Raw genomic sequence first — 17,868 nt, forward strand, 5'->3', positions numbered from 1 at the left:
CAACAACATCAAAAAAACAATATTTCATGGCATTTATTTCGGCAATATCAAAACAAATATTTGTTCAACATGAACTGTAACGATAAAAATAACACTTTTTCAACAAGAACAGTTGACAAAATTTCATGGTCAACATAAAAACTCTATTTGTTCATCATGAACACGGCAATGATAACGCTCTATAAAAAAACACTTTTGTCCATCATCAGCACTTATTGTCTTTAAACACTTTTCTGTCCATCAACAGCACTTATTGTCTTTATACACTTTTCTGTACAAAAAAAAAACAAAACACTTTTCTATACAACAAAAACAGAAAACAGAAAACACACTTGAAAATACACTTGGAACTAGCACATTTGAACATTACAGTGGGACCCCCCCCCCCCCCGGGCCGCGGTAGAAAAAGAATAGTTGTCGTCACTGCTACTGCAGGTTAGTGGATGGGTTAGTGGTGGTGGTTAGTGCTTGGGTTAGATTAGCTGGTTAGGTTAATTTGTGAACAGGTTGGGTGGTTAGTTGGTTAGTTGGTTAGGTTAATTTATGAAAGGTTGAGTGGTGGTGGTTAGTTGGTTAGATTAATTTATCCAGACCAAGTTTATTACGATAGTCTACGCATTCAACCCGCTCTGAAATACGATAGTGACCATGAGGTAGGACACTCACACCATTCTCGAGCACATAGACCTTGTCAGATATACACGACATTGCATTTTTTCTACTCTCACAGTATAATTTCTATACTGTAAAGAGCAAATTGCAAGCACTTGTGCTCTTGGCACTAGGCTACTTTCTACACAGTCTTTGTACACGTTCATGTTAAAATTGCTCTTTAAAAAGTGTGTACGCACCCCTTTACACGCCTTCTTTTCATCCCCACTATGTGTTTCCACGCAATAAACTTTGGGACCCCGGAACACCCCCTGGATATCAAATCACTCCCCGTCTCTGATTTAAATTTTAATAGTTGCTTGGGGGCTTGACGTTTCACCAGCTCGGGGTAGAGGGATGGATTCCAGTTGGTGAAATCCATCCGCGAGCTGATGTGCACCCCATTTTGCAAATCACCCAATAAATCTTCAGTCCCATTTACCTTTAACAGCAGAGAATCTGTATCCTTATAGTAAACTTGAACCTCCCCCTCCCGTGGCCATTGCACCTTGCACACATTGTAAAAGAACGACAACATGAGCTTCTTTGAAATTTCTAGAACTGAACTGCCACCTACAATATTCTTGTTCAGTACCACATTTCGCTTTCGCCTGTGTAGAAGAACCATGCCGGCCTCTATGCTCGTGAATGATGTAAAATTGGGGTCGGCAATAATTCGTGCACACTCTAGAGGGTCAGTCACGACGTCGCAGCGAGATCTATTACGAACGCTTTCACACATTTTGCCAAACGCTGAATTTAGGATGAGCTTGTACAAGTCCTTCTCCACCTTTGAATTTACCCTAGAACATTTGTCGACAAAAGTATCGATAAACGTTTTCAAATATGGTCGCTGATTGAACTGTAGGACCCTATGTATTTTGGTGATCTTGAAACCATTGCTCACCATCCAATGCAAAAGCACATGGTGAACAACAATATTCTCTTTAGGGTCCAAATCAGCAATCAGTTTCTGTTTAGAGGGGGTCTAATGCATCCCTATATCCTCAACCAATGATCGGTTGTAGGGGCTCATCGAGTCCCTGGTCACTGGTCAAGTGAGACAGGGAAAAACAAAACCTTTGACTGAGTCGTGAAGCGCCAGCAGAATGTGACTGTCAATTTCAAAAAAACATTCTTCTGGCCCGTTGTCCTCGACGATGGTAATGTCGGGGAACTCAAAAGGATTCTCAAGCCATTGATAGTTCCCACATGGCAAAGAGTAGTGGGACATTACCGAGGGGTATAACGAGTTCATGTCCAAGAACACTGCATTTGACTTTGCACCGGTGCTTTGTCCGCTCGGATCGGTTGAAAAGACGCGGTCCCCGTGAAAAACATACCCTCCCCTCATTGAACGCTCTACAAAAAGGTGCTGATCTACATAGGTGATTAGGCCTATTTCCTCCCTTCTAATTTTTAAAATTCAATCCATCACTAAATGGGGTGTGGAAATATAATAGCCTATATCTAAACCGAACTCTGAATGGATCTGGTCTGTATTCCTACAGACTATATCCAACAGAGTTAGAATGTCACTGGCCAAGTACAGTCTACAATAATCCCACCCATTTTTACAACCCCCCTTGGACCACATCTTCTTGGCAAACTCATAATCCTCAGCTGTGCATTCACTGTTGGTCAGTGAATTGTGAAAAGCTTCAACTGGAGGTAGTTTCACCTCGCTTAAGCGAGCGCCAGAACAGTAATAATCATATGCATATACACCTTTGCTGGTTAATAAGTCATACATTTCACTGTCTGGAAAGTGCTGTTTAATCAAGGGAAAGCTATCAAAATTGTCGCTTTTCTGCACATGAATTAGTTGTCCTAAGGATTTGGGGGAAAAAACTAAAAGAATCTAAAAACCTAATTTTATTCCAGCACGTACGCTCATTATCCACTACCTGCCATTTCAGTTCGAGAAGCAATAACTTCTCGGCCGATTTGGGAATAATGTTGTAGGTAAACGAATTATTCACCCATGGACTGTCTACTCCCCCTCCCTCCCTGTGCATACTTGCCAGTGCTGGTAAAATAAATTTTAAGTCATAGTTAGAATTATGAATAAAAACTGACATAAAAAACTGCTGGCTAACGTTTAAATTACACGATTGATGCGCTATCCCCCCTAAAATTACTACCCCCAGATGATATTTCCTGCCACAAGTGATCATGGTCTCTGACTTTCCCCCGCCCCCCGCTGTTCTCGTTAGTCCCCGGAGCCTCCGCGACAAACACCCCCATAAAAACCCCAAAAAGTTTTTATTTTTAATAGCGAGACAATACTTTGCAGACAGTACCATTGGATAATGCGTATTTCTCAAACGAGAAATAGCACCATTAGCCGTGCTAATCAGTTTAGTCAATGCCTTGACCATGCACTCATTCTCATCCAATGTTTCAACTATTTCCAACAACCGCATGGTGTTAGAACTGTCTCTTTGCGCAAGTGCATAGGACACTGCAATGGCCTGGTGTTTTTTGATACGGTTTGGATATTGTGGGTCATTCATCTCCACTACCTTAGCCTCGCAGTCTAAAGATATTTTGTTACATTGGAGAAGAGTATTTTGAAAATTTTTAAAACTTAAAATAGCCCTATCCCCTAAAACCGTTCCCACTGTCTGATATCCATGCTGTTTGCAATGCTTCATATGATACCGTATTTTATATCACCACGGAATCTAGATAGGCATCTCGGACAGCAGACACATTCCCCCCTCAGCTTCTCCTCCCCCAGACTTCTACTAATGTCAGTGATAGGGTTAAAATGACCGATTTCGTTCGATTGACTAGGTGGTGTGTAAAGCAACCAAACCCAGTGTTTAACCAAATCAACTGATGGGCCCCTTACTGGGAAGACCACCCCCTTCTTTTTAGAACGAGTCCCATCTTCAAATTCTGTTTCGTATTGTACCACAGTAACGCCAATATTTAAATGAGCATTAGCCCTTTCAAACATGTCAATGGATCTTAGCGTTACTGGATATTTTCCTTCTAGGCAAGAAAAATCTACAACTGAGAAAAGCGAGCACTCCTTCCCATGTATAGCCCAAATGTCTAAATTCTTCTTGGTAGCGTCCCGAGCTAGAGGCTCTAATGCTGAGATGATGAAAGCATACTTGAAACACTTTTGATCTGTTTCAAAACAAATCTTCTGGACACCTTTACAACCCTCTAGATCTGGATTATAATTTAAAATAGTATCCCTCTCAGACCTAGCCCCCCTCTTAAAATAAAATCTTTCTTAATTTTACATATATTTACACTTAAATTTTCAACAAATAAAACTACAGACCCACTTCCATTTTGTTATAGTTCTCGAGATGCGTAATAATTTGTCCTATCCACTCACAAAAAACTCCCTCAAAATTTTCCAAATTCGAATAAACCAAACGCATCTCGAAATGTATTAAATGATAGTAAACCTCGCTTTTCCCCTCATTCAAATAAAAAACCTTTAAAACAATTGAAACCTTAATTGAATTCCTACCCCCCCACAACTGAATTTGTGGCTTCAGTCGTGCACGCATTTTATCTACAGAGGCCGGCACTCTCTCTACAGGATCAAAAACAAAATTTCCCCCCATAAGTGTATTAAAAGGATCCCCAAACGTTGCAGTGAAAACAACTATATTATTTAAAATTATATTCGACAATTGAAAATCGGGGAAAGATGTACCCCCTCCCCCATGTTGTTCAACAATATTTGGACCCTGTTCCACTTCAGTTGTTTGAAGTAGGTAATCAGTAGGAGGAGGGTTCCCTGTTAAATCATCTAAAATCTGCAAAGTGTTCGGGCTCAAGTCTACCAGCTCAACTGTGCTATTATCTACTTTAAAAAAATCAGCTAAACACTCATCAAGCTCGACAGGTACTTCATTGATATCGCCTCATTTCTAATTATCCTGAAACACTACTGGTGGGTCCTCTCCTTATTCACTGGATGGAGAGTATGGGACCAACGGCCGTCCGACCTCTAAATGAAAAAATAGCTTACTTTCAGTGTTCAAATCACCTTTATTGTTAAAATTTGAATTATTGTTTAATAACATTTGGTTAATTCAACTGAAAGTTCCAACTTAAGATAATCTAAGATATGACATAGAAGCACATCCTGCGGTGCTTCTCTGGCCCACAGCACATCCTGCGGCGCGTCCCTTACCTACGGTACCTTTCGGACCTGTGGTGCTTCATGCAGCACGTCCACAGGTTGTCCCAGTCCCCTTTAACCCCTTCAATTAAAAAGTTGAAATATTTCTTTCTAAGTCCAGACAGATTTAGTGGAAACAAGAGTATAAATATGGAGCGTAGATGAGCAAGTTTTAATTTCAAAATTCCGGGAACTTTTGAGTTGGTTTCCCTCACTAAAATCTTTGGTACGATAGAAATATTCAGTGTAAATTAGAACGTCAATATGTGACAGATGGGATAATCTCTCTCTCAAAATTACGTGAAAAAGAGCAGTCGGTGTTTCAAAGGTACCTAAAAATATATGTGATAGCAACAGAGAAAATAGTAAAGATTAGAAAAAAATAGCATTTTGAGTTTCAAAGGCGGTGATTATTAATAGAAATTACCTAAAAATATTCACTTATGAGATATCGAAGCGATAGCAAAGATTAGAAAAGAGCGGTTTCTTTGCAAAAAAATTACATTATATTTAGATATCTCCGAGGGAGGGGGGAGCAGAGAAAAGAGGGGTTTCATTGTAAAAAATTACATTTAGATATGTAATAGTGGGGGTGGGGGGTTAATATCTCACTGAGATAAGTTTATATTGAAAAATAGTGAAAAAGAAAAAACATTGGAAGAAATAGATAGGTAGGAAAAATGCTTACATTTGCATAATTCGTCTGGGCTTGGGCACCCGAAGGACCAGGCATTGTATCCTGTCCTGAAAGCCCTGCTGTATGACTGGGGTTCAAATGGATCATATCATGTCCATCACTATCTTTCGCAGCCGGGCTAGCGATATACTGGGCTCGTGCAGCCGAGGCTGCAACTTGACGAGGCAGCATTGAGGCTTGATTAAGAGGGGCTTGCATGGATGGCTGCACTTGGGCCGACAACACTTGTTTTGGGGTTGGGCCAGCATACTTAATAATGGATGGTCTCAGTTGGAGGGCTGCCTCGTCATCTCTTGCTTTCTTAGCGGGTGGCGGCGACAAGCATTCTCCGCTATTTGCCTTAAAGAAGAGAAGAAAATTAGTATTAAACTAATTTCTCCCTTTTTAAAGAAAGAAAATTATTAACCATAATTTTGATTAGAAAAGTATTTATCTCATTTTATTAAAGCAAAAAAACCCATATTCTCTCCCCCCTAAATTTAGGAAAATTAAACCACCCTAAGTCTACCCTCTCATTGAGTTAATCATGGGTTTTATTCAAGCGAAAGGCATATATTACTACCTTTTATTCAATGTTATAGCTAAAATCACTAAATGACGAAGAAGCAGTTAAGGTAAGAAACAATTATCTTTTCTATTTTGTCACTATTAAAAGTGCTAACCCCCTCCCCCAACAAAAATCCTGGATTCACGCCCTGGAATATAAAAGAAACTCTATTGAGCTTGAAAAAAATAAAAACATGTCTAGAGACGCATCGCATATATTTACACATTAGTTTTCTTGTCAATGGGTGTACATGGCTACACACCAAATCCCCCCTTACTTTTAATGCGAAGAAATAGTTTGTTTTCCTTTTACACTGATGGCGGTAGAATTGAAGGCATTGCCTCCCCCTTTAACATAATTTACTTACAACGAATCTGTTAGAAGCAATGTCTTGCCCTCGCCCCCCTGTCAAATAATGTTATCAAAATAGTGTTAAAATTAAATTGAAAATGAACTATTTCACAGCTTTTATGACACAAAACCTGCATATAATATTAAAGAGGAGACAAAGTTTTTGTTAACTTTAAAATGATTTCGATAGAATTGAAGGCATTGCCATCCCCCTTTACATAATTTAATTACAAAGAAGCTGTTATAATCAATGTATTGCCCCCTCCCCCCTTTCACATAATTTTCTAAATATATTGTTAAACTTAATTTGAAAATAATCTCTTTCACCGCTTCTCCGACAAATACAATGCCCTTACTTTTAATGCGAAGAAATAGTTTGTTTTCATTTTAAACTGATGGCGGTAGAATTGAAGGCATTGCCCCCCCCTTTACATAATTTACTTACAACGAAGCTGTTAGAAGCAATGTATTGCCCCCTCCCCCCTTTCACATAATGTTCTAAATATATTGTTAAACTTAATTTGAAAATAATCTCTTTCACTGGTTCTCCGACAAATACAAGGCCCTTAATTTTAATGCGAAGAAATAGTTTGTTTTAATTTTTATCTTATGTCGTTGTTTTTGCCTTCAGTTCCCTCCCCATGTCCAGTAATTTATAACTACGTATCTTTTATAATCAATTTATTGCCCCCTCCCCCCTTTCACAGAATTTGCTAAATATATTTTTAAATTTAATTTGAAAATAATATCTTTAACTAGTTCTCTGACAAATACAAGGTTACGAAACTACAATCTTAATATAAAGCAATCTCTTTTTGCTTAAAACTGTTTTAATTTGACAGCCAAAAAAAAACCATTTGGCTAGACCGATAGCGTGAACACACCGGAAAAGGGTGACAAAGTAATTATATGCTTGCGGAAATGTATTGTCAAGTTAGCGGCTTAATAGCGACAGGTGTCACAGAAAAAATAAATTTGAGAAAAGGTATTTCTTTTTGCAGTGGTTAGCTTTCGATGGTAAAAGAATATATTTTCGTTTTCATTGCAATGTGATGTTTGTATTAGAGTGGGGGGAGGGGGGATTTAGGTGGAAATAGAGAGGGAAGGAAGTGATCGAAAAGGTATTTATTTTTGTGAGAATTTGGGATTGTAAAACAATGGGGGATATTGTTAGACCCTAATTCGAAAATAACTTGTTTCTCTACTTCCACACAGGTTGTGTAGGCCTTAGCTTAATTATTGCATCATTGTGTTTTAATTTGACGGAAGAATAGTTCCGTTGACCGCGTTTGTAAACCGGAAAGGATGATAGCTAATTATAGGCCTTACATTGGAGTCTTGTGTCAAAACAGAGCGGCATTTTCATTAAAAATTGACAGAAGTCAGTGATCGCTTTAGCTGGAAATATAGAAGCAAGGAATTTAACGAAAGGATAATTATTTCTTTTTGCGAGAATTTGGGATTGTAAAACAGGGGGGCAGGGGGTTAGGGTAAAAAGAATATATTTTATGTTTTCCATTGATTATAATGATGTTTGTATGGTTTGGGGGGGGGGAGGGGTTTGGGGGTAAAGGAATATATTTACGTTTTAGCTGAATATACTGGAGGATGTCCAAGGAAAATTCGTTTGAAAATGAAAATGCACTTACATTGCTAATTGCGGCTGCCAAGGCCTCAAGCTCGTCAATAATGTTAATTGTTCTATCCATTTTAGTTGTTTGCACTGCGTCACAATAGTTTCTGATAATTGAATCACATTGCATGTCCGTTATATACGAAATCTCAAGGTCAAATTGTTAAGTAAACAAGCCCTCTGATTGGCTGAGAAGGAAACACGTGATCTAACTGTTTCCGGGAAACTCATAACATTTACCCAAAACAACAACAACAACAAATACTATTTCCGGATCATAACATTCGCTGAGAGCGTGCACTTACAACAACAACAACATTGACCTTGACAATTGCCTCGGAAACAACAACAAATACTATTTCTGGATCATAACATTCACTGAGAGCGTGCCAAAAACACACCTGGAGAAAGAGACCATGGAGAAAGAGGTCATTGACCCCATTAACCACGTGTTCTCCCTAGGGAGGCTATGCCCATATTTGGTGTTAAAAAAGTTATAGGTGGCAGCAGGGGTGGGTGACACGACTCAATAAGGCCCTTCTACTTGCGTGTTTGTTTGTTTTTTTTTTGTTTTTTTTTCCAGGGGTAATCGTATCTACCCAGTGGTCCTAGAATATCGGAAGAGGACTCATTCGAACGGACATTAAAAGTTCTAGTACCCTTTTTAAGTAACCAAAATATTGGAGGGAAACTAGGTCCCCTCCACCGCCCCTTTTTTCTCAAAATTGTCCGATCACAATTTTGAGATAGCCATTTTGTTCATCATAGTTGAAAGGCTCATTAACTATGGCCTAGGGTATAACATGACTCCCCCCACAGCTCCAGGGGAAAGGTCTTTAAGTTATAAAATTTGCCCATTATTTGCGCATAGTATTTGCGTTTGGGATGTAGGTGTACATTTTTGGGTGGATGGGGACAAATATTATGCTGGGGTTCTTTCCACGGGGGAATTTTTCATGGGGAGAGAAATTTCCAGGGAGGGAACTTGTCAGGGGAAATTATATACTGAGAGAATTTGCAAGATTTGTTACACAATTCTTTTTATACGTCTTGCTTCTCTTTTCCGTTTCCATTTTACGCGCAGAGTGGTTAAGAGTAATTGTCCGGGGTAAATCTTCACCGGGATTGAATTGTCTAGAGGATATTTCCGTGGACAGGGGGTTTCTGCGTTGAGGTAGGGCCAGATTTCCTAGCATTATTTAAAAATGCTTAGAATTTAAATAAAAAAACAAGTTTTTCAGCTGAAAGTAAGGAGCAACATTAAAACTTAAAACGGAAAGAAATTAGTACGTATATAAAGGGTGTTTCCCCCTCCTCAACACCTCGCTTTTTACTCTAAAGTTTGAATTTTGTCCCAGTTCTTTAATAATGACTCCTGAAACACAAGGGCCGTTTAATTAGAACAATAAGACGTTTTTTTTTAAGTACTAAAAAACTTTAGCATAAAGAGCGAGGTATTGAGGAGGGAGAAACACCTTTTATATACGTAATAGTTTCTTTTCGTTTTAATTTTTAATGTTGCTCCTTACTTTCAATTGAAAAAACTTGTTTTTTGTTTTTTTTTTTAATAAAAAGGTGTTGGCTGATGCTAGTTATAAGTTCAAACACATTGGTAAGAACTGTAAAATTCATCACTGAAAATAGAATGTTTTTCACTGAAAAATGGTATATTCTAAAGGGGTTTGGCAAAAGTCTTTGGGTTATTCGGTGCCTACTTATCCCTATATATGTGGCTCCTTGTATTTAAAATTATAATGGTATTTGTAATGATAAAAATACATCTTATATTCCAAAATGAATTTTGGTACTCTCATACCCTTATACCCAAATTAAGGAAATTCTTTTTAGTAAGTATAATTTTTACTCAGTTTCTTTCTTTTGGGGATTGTTTTTTTTTTTTGTTTTTTTTAGGGGGGGGGGGGATCTGAGCTCTCGAGATATTATTATAATGTATCAATGTGACCGCTTATTTTAAGGACATGTAGTGACGAAAGGGCGATGTAACCTGTTAGGTTACCATGTTTTTATTTTAGCAATGTATGTGTCGCGTAGCAGTGTGTCAGTTAGCCGAGTGGCTAAAGCGCTGAAGTTGCAATCCTATGTCCATATTTACAGGGGTTTTAGTCTTTGTGTAGGCGATTAAGTGGCTCTGAGCAGAGTTCAGCAGCGTTACTTTGTAAGCTCAGCCAGGGTCAACCCAGCTTCAAATGATTTTCCCCCAACCCCGTATTTCACTCCCGATCGAAGGCAAAAGAATCAGGAGATCGATACCTGTGCCATGTGGACCAGCACGTGGTCAGCATACGAAAAAAGTTTAAAGTTTATGTAATTTACTTTCTACCCTCGGACAAATTTTACTTCACTATGTGGTCGTTAAACTGATGTTGTACATTTCCTTTTTTATTTTTTCTTTATCTTTATCTCAGGCTCCTTATCATTTCACATTCATGTCTTCGTTTTTTAATATAAAAGCTATGTTCTTACAACAAATTACTTGAATACAAAAATATGAAGAAAAATGGCAAGATAGACGTTTAAGCTACTAAAAAAAAAAAAAAAAAAAAAAAAAAAAAAAAAAAAAAACACCATTGACGTGCTTTCCCGGTCATGTAACTTTTTTGCAGGACGGAATACCGTTTCTACAGTTTGCCTGAACTTAACAAAACATCATTTTTAATCCCAGTAAAAAGAAAAATTAGATTAAAAAAAAAATTAATCTTGCTAGTAACAGAGATGCACAAACTTACTGGAAGACGGCTAAACCACCAGCAATCTCGGCCGCAATAGCTAAAACTGCCCTTGTAGAATCAATGCTGCCGCTTAGGTAATTTTCGATGTAGATATAAGGACAGGCACAAGCTTCACCACAACACTTCGAAAAGTAGATTGTAAAAAAGAACAGGCAAATGGCATAGATCCACAGACCGTGAGCCTCGGCAACTACAACAAAAAATACCAGGCAAAATTTATTTTAGTTTAATTTAAGAAAACATGCTAGGCCAAGAAACTTTTTACCAGTAATTGGTCCAATATGTTGAGATATAAACTAGCCAACTTAGATATGGGAATTGGCCAATACTATTGATTGGCCAATGTAATATCCTTTAGAAAAAACTAGGAAATCCAAAACATGAAATAATGAATCAAAATACAAAAGCACAAAAATGATATACAAAAAACAAAAAAAACCACAATAATTTATTTGGATTTTTAAAGTACAATCAGGTAAAATATAGCTGTAATATGTAGATGCCCATTGGTGGGTAGGATCTAATAACCTGTCTTGCCACCATAAAAGAGTTTTAGTTACATGAAGTTGAGGAACTGAGATCTGTCTTTATTATTAAATTTTACTTTGAAAAAATGTGAACATATAGCTCACATTAAAATTAGTCTTATTTTTTTTTTTTTTAATGTTTGGCACAAAAGGTTTTACACGACGAACCTATCTTTGTTTTCTTTTACTTGTAGCTAATTCCCTGAAATGCCCTAGTGTGAGTTTTGTCCAATGCTATGAGTAACTTCAAGTAATGGAAGGGGATTCAAATAGCAAGGAGTGGGTCTACTTGTTAAGACATGCATACTAAAAAATTCATAGGTATATAACAGCATCTGAAAGTGCAACACTTAAAGCATTAATGCACAGATTAAAAAAAAAATAATAAAAAAATAAATATAATTTTAAATGTTGTATTATTGCTAAGATCCTTTGGCTTTGCATACACTCGTCTGACTCGTCTGTACGTTTATTCCAAATTATTTTAAATTAGAAAAAAATTAAAAAGTTTTTGTTATAACTAATCGAAGGAGCTATTTCCCCAAACCCATCCCCCTGGCGATGTGTTTATAGCGAGTATATGCACAAATCAAATAGCTTACTGACGAGCAGTTCAAATCCAGTGGCACACATCTCTGCAGTGGCCAAGAATTCTAGACACATGAATCGAGACGGTTCTGCAGTGACATAGCTTCCAGCTGCTTTGCGAACATAGAAGCAAACAACAGATGTAAGAACGATGTAGCTAACAGAAATCGCCAATGCTTCAATGTCCATGGCCATTCGCTGTAATATAAAGTTAGATAAAACTCGTTATCTTAATAACTTTTGACGAGCGAATTTACATGTAAAAAATCCGTTTTTCAGAGTTTCGATTACTATTGACATGGCTCGATCCTTACGTACAGTTCGTTGCTACGAACAGGGGACTTCAGTGTAAGTTCTTCATCGAGCATCCTACCTCAAACTGTTAAACAAATTGGATAGTAGCGTAAAATTTATGATAAACAAAACTTTTTCACCATCCTAAAAAGAACAAACTAAATCAGAAATAAATAAATAAAAATGGATAATTTTGTTTCGTGAATAACTAATCATAAGTTAGATGATCTGCATTAATAAACAAAATTTTTTTTCTCAAAAGTTCGTATTAACAAACTGTGCGTAAAAAGCAAGCTGAACCAACAGTAATCAAAAATTAAAAAAAAAATTATTTAAATTCACCAATTCACATTTTAATACTTTTAAATTTACGTGATTATTTTTACGTTTAAAAGTTATTTTTATAAGTAAGTTCAGAAAAAGGGAGAAAACCTATCCGAAAGTAATATAATCCCGATGAAAATCGCCCCATTAAATGTTGTATGTAAATGAGCCTCCTAATACAATTTTTAAGCCTTTAACTGTAAGTATTTTTGTGTTACAAACGCATACTTGTTTGTTATGTTATTATTATTTTTTTCGCCAGCAGTGATCGACTTAGAAGTCATAGAAATTCTGAAGGGGCCGCTTTCAAACAGAAATCTTGAAATTTAGCCACCCTTTCGAAGAGCCGAATTCATTTGAAAAAATTTCAAATGAATGTGCATTGTCAGTTTAATAAACGTATGCTGATATTTATTCCTTAAAATGTTAATTTAATAATATTTAAATATAATTAATAATAACATTTAAAATTTATTTTTTTCAGTAAAGTACAAATTATGTTCTGGCCTTGGGAAGGCATGTGGGTTTTGAGCCCTACTCATGTTAATTTCTGCTCGTTTTGAGTTTGACTCGGCTATCTATAGTAATTTTTGTTCGTTTTGGGTTTCATTTATTTATTGATGCGGATATGTGGTAGTTTTACGCTTCGTAGATTATTTGATTTTGTTTTTGTTCATTTTTGGTTTAATTGATTTCGTTACTTCTCTTTGAAAAACTGATTTTGTGGAAAAAGTGTTTTTAATTAATTTCTATTCGTTTTAAATTGACATAGCCTTTTCAAGGAAAATGAAAATAGTAGTTTAAATCTTTTCTTTAAGAGTTTATAGTTTGGCCTGTTATTTGTATACCGGAGAAAAAAGCTTCAACAATTTTTAACAAAATACACCTTTTAAAAAATCTGGACACAAATAGTAGTGTTTAATTTAGTTTTATACCTCCTCTAGTTGACCTGAAAAATAAAACTTGATGCCATTCACAAAAAAATGTATCTATGCTCTTTGACAGCTTGGATACACTTACACTCTTTTGATTTAGTTGAATTTTAAGAGCAGAAGTAGTAATAGAAGTAGCCCCGAAGTTTTGAACATAATGCCCTCAGTGGATCTTGGGATACTGCTAGGACGTCTTATTGGTAATCAACATAAACACGGTGTTTTTAAACATAAGGCAACATTTAGTTTTTAAACATAATGGGCAAATAACATAACTGTGGAGGATTCACCTACGCAATAGCTTTAGCGATACAGTTACAAGGCCATTCACCTATGCTGAACAAAATGACTATCTTAAATTTTGATTAGAAGTGTTTGGAAACTTACGAGCTACAGAGGAGGGTTGATTGCCCTCTAATCACTTTTGACTCTTAAAAAGGGTACTAGAACTTTGAATTTCCAACCAAATTGGCTCCTTTAAAAATATCAATGATATTACTAGCTACGAAAGAGCAGCGCTACCTATGATATTGCTTATATGCCCTTTTAATACTTGCATGCGGATACTTTTTTCGTTTAATTGAAACTCCCTTTAGACGTTTCAATTTAATGCCCTTAGAATTACTAGTTACAGTATCCGTAAAAGTAACATCAAAATATACAAATACTGTCTTCTGGGTAGTTCAAGATCTGTCACAACTTACCCTGAAAGGTCTGACTTAATAATGTAAGCCGTTATGGTGACATTGCTTTATAACCGTATTGACAATCTAGATGATCATAGTTTGTTTTAACTTATTTCAGCATCCGCCTAAATATTCCTTGAAAGCTTCACTTTAATACCCTTAGCTTTTGCAGTAGCAATAGGTGTAGTAGCAGTAGCAATAGTTGTAGTAGCAGTAGCAGCAGTATGCACAAAGTACCTTTTTTTCAATATCCCCTTCAACAAACAATGAAATTTTTAGCTTAATACCATCAACCAGTCCCGAAGCATTGCGGATACATCTTCTTGACAACTTATGTGGGCATAGTGTGTTTCGATTTATTTCAATACAGTTACAACATTTCCAAAATTTTCGCCTTATTACCCTTAGGTTCATTAGTAGTAGAAGCAGCACCAGTAGTTATAGTAGTAGCAGTAGCAGTAGAGTTAATGGTAGTAGTCTTAGCCATAGTAGCAGTAGCAGTAGTAGCAGCAATAATAACTGTAGCAGTAGTAGTTGTAGGAGTAGAAGCAGTAGTATTGTGATGCAAATATTGTCTTTTGGTTACTTCAACATCACCCAAACAAGCGTTGTAAGTCTTAATTTCACACACGGAACTTTTCCTAAGATATTGCTGATATGCCCTTTTGACAACATACATATGAGTGGCAGGTTGTCATCCGTACAACAAAAATTTTCAGGAATATTCACTGAAGATTTCACCTTTATATCCTTAGGTATAGTTGTAATAGTAGTCACAGCAGTAGTATAACTACTCAACTTAATACAGTTAGCCAATGCTATGGCTACCTTACAAGTGGTTGTGATAGAAGTAGTAGTTACAGCAATAGCAATAGTAGTAGTAGAACTAGTAAATGTTGCAGTAGCAGTAGTATCAGTAGTAGTGTGCGAATATTGCCTTTTGATAAATTGATCTTCCCCTTTAAGCATTCTCTGAGAGTTCCAACTTACTACACAAATCAATTCTTAAGATACACTATTTTGACAATCTATATGTACGTAGTGTCGTTTGTTAGCTCAAATTTGCAATCAATATTCTCTCAAGTTTTACCTTCATAGATTTAGCCTTAATAGTACTAGTATCACAATAGTTGCGGTGGTAGTAAAAGTAGTTGCAGTGTTAGTGTTGTATTAGTTGTAGTAGTAGCAGTAGTAGCAGCAGTATTAATAATGGAAGTAGCATGTGCATATTGCCTTTTGGTCAGTTCAACATCGCTTTCATGATGCCCCAGAAATTTCACCTTGACACGTTAAGCCGTTCCAAAGATATTGTTGATGTGCGCTTTTGACATCCTTAATACTCAAAGTCTTGCAAGTGGTTGCAATTGAAGTATTAGTTGAAGTAATTTAGTAGCAGTAGTAGAATAAGTTAAAGTAGCAGTGGTATTAGTGTTAATAGCGACATGTGTATACTACCTTTTTGTCACTTGATCTTCCCCTTTAAGTATTCTCCGAAAGCACCAACTTAATACCCAAATTCATTCTTGAGATACGCCCTTTTGATAATCTGCATGCGCATAATGTGTTTTGATTTAGTTCAAATCCCCCCCCTCCAATATTCTTTCAAATTTTCACCTTCATACATGTAGCCTTAATTGTACTTGATCATAGTTGTAGCGGTAGTAGTAGGAACAGTAGTAGTAGTAATAGTGTATACTTATTAATAGTTGCAGCAGTAGTAGCAATATTAATAGCAGTAGTAGCAGGTACATTTTGCCCTTTGGTCAACTAAACGTCCCACTCGTGATACCCCTTAAGTTTTCTCTTGATAAGATAAGACGTTCCAAAAATATTGCTGATACTCCCGTATGAGCTATCTGTATTCACATCTGGCACGTACGTAGTAGGGGGCCTCTGGGCCCGCCCCCCCCCCCCCAAAAAAAAAATCTCACATTTTTTTCCTATAATTTTCTGGCATTTGTCACTGAATAAGGTATTTGAAAGATTTGCCCGCCCCCCCCCCGAAACAAATTCCTGTGTACGTGCCAGATTCACATAGTATGCTTTGATTTGTTCAATCTTACCCTAAACTTTTCCTCAGATATCTTTTTCAATATCCTCAGCCTTAATAGTACTTGCTACATAAGTATTAGTTTTAGTGATAGTAGCGGTAGTAGTAACAGTATTTGTGGTCGCAGTAGACGCAGCTGCAGTTGTAGTAGCAGTAGTAGTGTGCAAATATTGACATCCATAAACGCATAATTACTTAACCTTTCAACAATGCTGAAAAAATTGATGTCTTAAAACTTTGTTTGGATATTTTTTGGGGAAATAATGGGCGGGGGGGGGGTCTCTAAAATCGTACTATAACTTCCAATTTAAAATTAAATGAGACCTATCTGAATTTAATACGACCATCCATTCCATAAAAACGTTATATGCCCCCAGAGCATAATTTAAATCCCTTGCCTCAGGGCTCTGAGGAGTTGTTCCAACCCTGGAGGCATTGCTATATGTTCTTTGGATTATTCTAAACAAAATTGCCACTGCACAGTTTCAATCACATAAGTTTGATGAAAATAGGGGTGGTTGAGGGGGGGGGGGGGTCTAGTTGACCCTTATCACTATTGACTCGTAAAAGGGAGCTAGAATTTCCAATTTCAACCAAATGAGCCAACTTCAAATTTTATACAGCCATACCTTCCATAAGAACCTAGTATGCCCCAAGGGCATAACTTGTAACCCTCAATCTCAGGCTCTGGTGCTTTGTATCAATCTAAAAAGCCTTGTTATATGATCTTTGAACTATTTTGAATAAAAGAACTGTCAAAATATCAATTGGATGCATCTCAGGAAAACACGACGTGTTTATGTGTGTGGAGGGAGGAAAGGGGTATATGCGCTTTGATCACTTTGACTCTTAAAAAGGGCGCTAGAACTTCTGATTATCAATCCAATGAATCCCCTCCAAAGCACATGCGACTACCCTTTCTATAAGAACCTTATATGCACCCAGGGCACAACTTACAAGCCTTGCCCTGAGATCTGTGGGGGGGGTGTCTTCCTCACAGAAATAATTTCCGGACCCTTCAATTACGACGAACAAAATTATTACCCCCAAATTTTGATTGGAGATGTTAAGGGAAATGATGAGCGTGGAGGGGGAAAGGGGCTCTTTGCTCTCAAATCACTTTGACTCTTAAAAAGGGCACTAAAACTTCCAATTTCAAATCAAATATGCCCCATCTGAAGTCTATACGGCCGTCCATTCCGCAAAAACCTTATATGCCCACATGGCATAACTTACAACCCTATCCCCGGGCGCTGGGGGGGTTGTGTCAACCCTAGCGGCATTATTGTATGTTCTTTGGACTATTTTGAACAAAATCGCTATCTCATAATTTCAATCAGATGACTTTGGTGAAAAAAAGGGTTGTCGGGGAGGGGGCTAGATGCCTTCAATAACTTTTGACGCTTAAAAAGGAATTAGAACTTCCAATTTTCAACCAAATAAGTCTCATTTAAAGTTAAAATGCCCTTCCATAAAAACCTTAAATGCGCCGCGGCATAACTTAAATACCTCGCCCCTAGGCTGTGGTGGTATGTATCAACCCCAAAAGCCTTGTTATATGATCTTTGGACTATTTTGACGAAAATGACAGCCTCAAAATTTTTTATTCGACGTATTTCGGGAAAAAAACGACGTGTTCGGGGGAGAGGGGAGCATCCTTTGATCACTTTGACTCTTAAAAA

The 17,868-nt window shown here is 37.1% G+C and overlaps 1 protein-coding gene across 1 annotated transcript in view; it reads right to left on the minus strand.

Moving 5' to 3' along the window:
* Window positions 1-17,868, minus strand: part of AQP (aquaporin) — a 78,027-nt gene that overhangs the window by 53,140 nt on the left and 7,019 nt on the right. The window contains exons 2-3 of the mRNA XM_089090295.1: window positions 11,915-12,098; window positions 10,783-10,975 (exon numbers count right to left, since the gene is read on the minus strand). Coding sequence (XP_088946421.1) covers window positions 10,783-10,975; window positions 11,915-12,095 — 374 coding nt within the window. The 5' untranslated portion in view covers window positions 12,096-12,098. The remainder of the gene's footprint in view (window positions 1-10,782; window positions 10,976-11,914; window positions 12,099-17,868) is intronic.

The sequence above is a fragment of the Artemia sp. Qi Xiang Cuo genome, chromosome 6, assembly GCF_049724085.1.
Source record: "Artemia sp. Qi Xiang Cuo chromosome 6, ASM4972408v1, whole genome shotgun sequence".
Lineage (NCBI taxonomy): Eukaryota > Metazoa > Arthropoda > Branchiopoda > Anostraca > Artemiidae > Artemia > Artemia sp. Qi Xiang Cuo.